General features: G+C 45.3%; 1 protein-coding gene across 1 annotated transcript; it reads left to right on the top strand.

Moving 5' to 3' along the window:
- Window positions 1–87: 87 nt before the first annotated feature.
- LOC141965849 (L-lactate dehydrogenase A chain) lies at window positions 88–6714 on the top strand. Its single transcript, XM_074917975.1, has 8 exons — window positions 88–228; window positions 1673–1810; window positions 2532–2649; window positions 3399–3572; window positions 4028–4201; window positions 5045–5162; window positions 5586–5709; window positions 5892–6714. Exons 2-8 carry the CDS (start codon window positions 1685–1687, stop codon window positions 6054–6056), a joined length of 999 nt encoding a protein of 332 aa, XP_074774076.1. The 5' UTR covers window positions 88–228; window positions 1673–1684; the 3' UTR covers window positions 6057–6714.
- Window positions 6715–7007: the final 293 nt, after the last annotated feature.

Below are 7007 nucleotides of genomic sequence, written 5' to 3' on the forward strand. Positions count from 1 at the left end.
TCACGGTACCGACCCGTTCCGGTCCACCTCCCCTCATCCCCTTCGCCCTTCCCTACTCCCGTGCCGGCCCGGTACAACTTCCCCCTCCTCTCCACCCCGACGTGTCGGCGGGCACGTCTCCACAGCCGCGGCCCGCCCGCCTCACGTCAGCCGCCCGGCCCCTACTTAAGGCGGCGGCCGCCTCCCCGCCCCGCCGATACAGCCGCTGCCCTTGGGTGAGGAGGACGGGTAGGTGCCATCGCCTTCGCGGGGGAAAGGAGGGGGGATGCGGGCTCCGCTGGCCACCAGCCCCCCGGGGGGACTCGGCCGAGCAGGCGGCGCCGAGCGGACTATCGTCCGCTCGGCGCCGCCTGCTCGGCCGAGTCCCCCCCGCTCCCGCCCCAACTAAGGATCTCCCGGGCCCAGCCTTGGCCCTCAGCCCGGCCTCTCGGCGGCCTTGTGTAACCGGCGTGATTTCCTCACACACGCCGCCCTCCTTGGGACCGCCGAGCGCTGCTCGGCCATTTCCCGCCCTCGCCTTCCCCTCAGCGGGGGCTGCGGCCCCGGGGAGGGAAAAGGGCACGGGGGGGGGGGGGGGAGGCTGTGTCTGAGCGTTAATACACCGCCTCGCCTGCTGGCTGTCCCTAAGCTGCTGCTTTCAGGGCAAGAGCATTCTAAAAGCAAAGATTATGAGTATGAAGCGTGAGGAATGCCCAAGTGGGTACGCCTCGCCAGCCCTGCACGTTAATAGTGCAAAGGAAGATCTTGGCACATGGCGAGCGTGCAGTGTGCCGGGCCGCGCTTCAGGAGACTTAGGCAAATGAAGACTGACGCATCTCGGTTAACTTCTCCTAAATATGGGCGCTGCTGGCTTCCCTTCCCTTCCCCCAACCCTTACCTGCCCTGCCAGCACTGCCTGGCCTTTCCTGCTCTGAACGAGTTGCCGCCTGTTCAGCACGAACTTTAGAGTCACATTGTGTTGCCCCTGCCTCGGGCTCTTCGGGGAGGGAGAAGCTGTGCTGCTCCGCCTGGGAAAGCGTGGTGTGGGCTTCTGCGGGGAGAGAGAGCAGTGCTTCATCATCATCATGGCACTGCCGTGCCCCTGTGGCTGTCAGATCAGAACCCAGATAACCAGGCTGCCAGCAGCCGGTAGCTGAAGAAATTGAGGATGGGAGAGACGGTAACACCAGACTCTAGACATCTTAATTTAAAACTACGCCGTTTCAGTTTAACTAAGTTTAACTAAACCTGTAACGTTGACTTTGAGCATCACACTGTGCTTAAGAAGGGCTTGCTTCAGAGTACCAGTTTTTCAAGACGGTGGAATAGAGCTTGCCAGACCATGCTGTGCTTAGAAATACTAAAATGGCTTCCTTTACCTAAACGTAATATGGATGATCATTTAGAACATTCTACTAACGCTGCTGGAGTGCCACCCAGCTATATAATCGTTGGTTCGCAGGCTGTATTTGAGGGAAAGCTCCAGCGATCCAGCTCCAGCGACCTTGCCATTAATAATTCAGTTTTCTAATCATTTTGCTGCATACAGGCAGTACTGCCGGATGTTTTAGGCATGTGATTTGTATCCATTTTCTTGTCATCCCGGAATAAAGTCTGTTTTACGTGATACAAATATTCCGGTGTCAGTAAAAGCTCTAAAGCCTGGAGAAATAATCTGTTGCTTTCCTTGCAGCACCATACCACCATGTCTCTCAAGGATCAGCTCATCCACAATGTCCACAAACAGGAGCAGAGTCATGCCCACAATAAGATCAGTGTGGTTGGTGTGGGTGCAGTTGGAATGGCCTGTGCTATCAGCATCCTGATGAAGGTAAGTGTCAAGCTTGGGATGAAGCAGCACTGTTGTGACCACCTGAGGCCTAAAAGAGGGGCAGAAAGTAATCTCTTTCATTAGACTAACTGGGCTAGCACACAAGATGAACTTTTGGTTGTCTATTCTTTTCTTTGGGCCTTCAATGAAGCAGCAATGTTATAAGCTATTGACAGAGAACAGATAGCTGTAGTTCTCGAAAACCAGGCTTATCCCAGTATCAGATAGAACATGCTCTGCGTATCATTTTGACTTAAGAGCTGCATTTACCTTTGAACAACTTCCAGAATCCCTTCTAGGAACTGAGGCATTATTTTGCCTGCAGCAAGCTGTGATGGAATACTTCCTTGCAGTGTGGACTGGAAAAAGTGACTGGTCTTATGCATTGCATTATCATGTTGAAAATGCTGTGTTTCACGTCAGGCTTGCTTTTTGTAACTGTAAAACAGGTTGTTTATGAACAGCTATTAAATTATTCTTCATCTTTGTCATGCTAAACTGTACAACTATTCCACACGGAACGTGGATATGAAAAGTACAAAACTAACTCAAAGTCCCAGGAGACTAACCACTCTGCTTGTGAACAAGTAAAGCGATACAGATGAGCAAAATTGCTTAAATAGGTGACTGCTTTTAAGAGAATTGTTACTTCACAGTTTACAAATTGAGTGCTTTCCTCAGAGAGGCAATAAACTTACTATTTAATCTCGGTTTCTTGTAGGACTTAGCTGATGAACTTGCCCTTGTTGATGTTGTGGAGGACAAGCTCAGAGGAGAGATGCTAGATCTTCAGCACGGCAGCCTCTTCCTTAGAACGCCAAAGATTGTCTCTGGCAAAGGCAAGTAGTTGGCTCTAATGTGCTCATTATTTCTAAATGGAGTTAGCCACTTCGGATTTCAAACTGCTCATCCAGGTCTAGGACTTAGCCTGTCATCTTAATTGGTAGGAGGAAAGTTCACTTCATTTCTGCTCAGCTGACATTGAGTTTCACAAACCTTAAGGCTGGTCCAACTAGGAATCCTCTGTTCCAGAGTTCATTGCTCAGTAGAGGAAGGTGAATTTCCTCAGTACTCCTGCACCTTTGAGAATTTTATTTCACAGCCAGTTAGCTCCCAGATGCGTTACTACTTACTTTTTGGCCATAAATGTCTGACAGCTTTGTTTAGTGGCAACTTGACTAGGGCAAATGCTAACCATCTCATGCCTTAGTTAATGTGCAGCTCCAGTGCCCACAGGTAGTAGGTTACAAGGAAGGGCTTCTTCCTTTTCTACACAGCACTTGCACTGAATGCCATCCTGACAGCTACCCTATACCCCTCTGTGCCCAAGAAGCCGGCAATACCACTGCCCAATTCTAAACATTAAGATTTTTGACACGCCCTTGAGGTTGACACTCGTGGCAGTGAACCACAGTTTTAAAAGAAAACTTAATTTTGTAAAGAAGCAAAGTCTAGGGTAACAATTACCAGAATTTTCCGCACCCTCAAACTTGGGAATTTTAGGTATCTATACCAGAAGGAACCGAGAAGTCCTGTTCTGAAGCATGTGTAGAAAGGGGTCATGTTTGACACAGCCTTTTGTCTGCAGATTACAGTGTGACTGCACACTCCAAGCTGGTCATTGTCACTGCTGGTGCCCGTCAGCAAGAAGGAGAGAGCCGCCTTAACTTGGTCCAGCGCAACGTGAATATCTTCAAATTCATCATTCCCAATGTTGTTAAATACAGTCCTGACTGCAAGCTGCTTATTGTCTCAAACCCAGGTTTGTCTTGTGTTGCCTTAGTAAGAGGATTTGGCTTAGAGAATAGTTTTCTTCAGTAAGGTGGCATTGGTATACTAATGTGACCAAGCATAGGCTTTTAGAAAATACTTATGCCATAGCAAGAAGTGTCGTCATCCCTCTTGACATGTGGTAGGCTGCTCCTCTGAGAAATAAACCAAGTTGCCTCCAACTGGGGTCTTTGGTGGCCTTTTAAGTGCTCTTTAGCATGACACACAGTAGGGGCACTGATAATTGCATGGGCAGCATAGACAGCCTCTCAGTTCTAACACAGTCATGATGTTAGCTCACTGCAGAGCTGGCAATGGGCATTACTTCATGCTACTTTCATGGAATAGAGCATAAAGATAAAATCCTTACAGATGAATGGAAGATGGGATCCTAATTGTCAAACTGCTCATGAATGGCACTTGTTATCCTCCCTGTTCTACTTACAGTGGATATTTTGACCTATGTGGCCTGGAAGATCAGTGGCTTTCCTAAACACCGTGTTATTGGTAGTGGCTGCAATCTGGACTCTGCCCGTTTCCGCCACCTCATGGGAGAAAGACTGGGCATCCATCCCCTGAGCTGCCATGGATGGATTGTCGGAGAGCACGGAGATTCCAGTGGTAAGCGTGAAGCCTGGGTGGCTGTTATACAGAACTTTTTCTAGTAGTTCATTTGCAAGAAACATCTCCAAAGCTACAACAAAACGTTGCTCAGAAATCTCTATGCTGCAAGCACTTTAAGAATGCAAGTCCCACTTTAAGCCTTCTACTATGTAGAGTAACCCTAGATGATCTATATTTGACCTGAGTTACTCTGCTTGGAAAAGGTCATTACTGTAACATGAGGAGGCTAAAAATTTCTCGGCTAAGTTGTTCCCATAACTCTCCAGGGAAAAAAAAAAAAAAAAAAAACAACAAAAAAAACCAGAAGCAGCAAGAGGGTAAAGTTCGCTGCAAGGGACTCCCAGAGATGTGCACTAGGCCTACTGGTAGTTGCTCAGTTGTCTTTACTGGCATCTCTTGATTACTTCAAGAACTATATATAAGAATTGAAGTGCAGAGGCAAGTCTAGAGGACAGGAGAAAGAGCAACTTTTTCCTTCCTTCACCTGTACTTTGTCTAGCAGCACCAGAGCAGTTCTGTCTGCTTCCTGACAGGAGGACTCACTTGGCATAAGTTTTTGTTTTGAGAAACCTTTGCAAAATAGTTACTGTAATTTTAGTTGTTGTTGCCTCGGTGTTTTGCTTTAATAAAAGTATATTCAGATGTTGTGGTATCATGTATAAAGATATTTGTACGCTCCTGGGTTCTCAGCCTGCAGTTTAGATTGGCCTCAGTCATATCTAAATCATAGTGGCATGTGTGTTGCAGATTAACCCAACCAGATCTTATGTTAAATGTTAATTAGAGGAGGGCAAAACTAAATTTTTTTTGTGAGATAATTAATCTATGTGCAACTCTCAGTACCTGTCTGGAGTGGAGTGAATGTTGCTGGCGTCTCCCTGAAGGCTCTCCATCCAGACATGGGAACCGATGCAGACAAGGAGCACTGGAAGGAAGTCCATAAGCAGGTGGTGGACAGGTAAATACTGATCTTTTTCAACACAGGAACAAATGATGAAGAGCTATAGTACCTCTGAACTGCATTATCTGTATCTGGTTGCATCCTGACATTTGTTTTGGGCTACTGTGGTATTTATGAAGACATAATAGGACTTGAAATAGTATTTTAAGGAGTAAATGTAGATTTGGCAGAGTTAACTTTTTATGGTTAGTGGATAAGAGAAGTGCTTTAACTGCCAAGTTTCCAGTATAGCCACAGGGAGGAGTGTAAAATGCAAATAGAGTCCTTCACTGCTGAGTTCATTTCAGCCCTGTCAGCAAATCGGTCAAGTTTCTGATGTCTCCAGATTGACTGAGGCACCTCCAGAAGCCCTTCTTACAAACTTTAAATATTTCAGTAGATGGTACTTGTGTTTTAAATGAATAACTTTTGTCTCTGCAGTGCCTATGAGGTCATCAAACTGAAGGGGTACACATCATGGGCTATTGGACTTTCTGTGGCAGATCTAGCTGAAACTATTATGAAGAATTTGAGAAGAGTGCACCCTGTCTCTACAATTGTTAAGGTGAGCAGCCCCTTTTTGCTAACTTTCTGTCTTACTGACAACTAAAACCCTTGGGAATTCTGAAGAATAGTGGTAACTTTCTAGTTAATTTCAACTAAACTTGCATTTTCCTGATGGGATATTCTATAAAATATATAGACCTAACATGAATTCTAGCCTAAATCTCCTTACTTACTTTTCAGGGCATGCATGGAATAAAAGATGATGTCTTCCTAAGTGTTCCTTGTGTACTGGGCAATAGTGGCATCACTGATGTAGTGAAGATGATCCTAAAACCCGAGGAAGAGGACAAATTAAGGAAGAGTGCAGATACACTCTGGGGAATCCAGAAGGAACTACAGTTTTAAATCTGCCCAAGCAGCTCACTCTTTGCAGTTTAACGGGTTTAGTGGTTTCTCTTAACATTGCACTTTCCAAGTAGGTCAGATCTTTCAATATATGTATCTCAACTAGAACACACAAAAAGCTCAAATCTGAACAAATGAATTTCTCAAAGATAGTGTTAGGGAACTATTGGAGGGTTTTCCCTGTGCAAACACCCATGTTCTTAGCCAGAGCTAGATAGCCTAGTCAGTCTTGTACAGTGAAGTGGTGTGACAGAAATCCAGCATTCAAAGCAGCACTGCCTAGAAAACCCTTTGCCTTTTCCTCATCTTGTATAATGTTGGTTCAGAACAATAAGTAACTAAATACCAGACAATGTGAAACCAAAGACTATTTTCTTGCAGTTAAAGGATTGTCAAGCCAATTGACCAACCTTCTCTGCCAGCTGAATAGCTCAAATATTTCACTGTTGGTAGGTCCAAATATATTTTCCTAACACTGCTTTGGAATTTTTATGTATACTTTTTTTTTTTAGAGAACCTTATTTTTGTGTATGATACCAGCGTAGTTGTAGGTTTGTCTCCTGAGCATGTTTAAAAAATGTTAAGGTTTCTGTATGCAACAAGACAGTGACTGTCCAACTGTAGTACCAGCTCCAACACCAAATAAACCACAAACTTATTTCTGCCTGCTTGTTTTTCTTTATAGGGCGTTGTCTCTAAAATGCAGCTCCACTTGCACCCATCTAAATCAAACAATTCTATTTCTTCAGCCACACCAACTCAAACCTCACATGTAATTATGTTACGTGTGCAGGCTACAGATAGTTATGTAGTGAACTTTCTAACAGTCTTGAGGCAGGAATGAAAAAACAGTAATGGAGTGTTTAAATATGCAGAAGGTAAACTTGATTCCCATCTTAACACAAAGAAACAGGCTCTGCTGACATGATGTTAGGGGAGCGGAGAAACAAT

Source organism: Athene noctua, chromosome 14 (assembly GCF_965140245.1).
Source record: "Athene noctua chromosome 14, bAthNoc1.hap1.1, whole genome shotgun sequence".
NCBI lineage: Eukaryota > Metazoa > Chordata > Aves > Strigiformes > Strigidae > Athene > Athene noctua.

Coding starts and splice junctions, on each gene's coding strand:
- LOC141965849 (XM_074917975.1), top strand. CDS start 1,685: ATGTCTCTCAAGGATCAGCTCATCCACAATGTCCACAAACAGGAGCAG. Junction 1,811..2,531: donor CTATCAGCATCCTGATGAAG/GTAAGTGTCAAG, acceptor GGTTTCTTGTAG/GACTTAGCTGATGAACTTGC. Junction 4,202..5,044: donor AGAGCACGGAGATTCCAGTG/GTAAGCGTGAAG, acceptor TGCAACTCTCAG/TACCTGTCTGGAGTGGAGTG.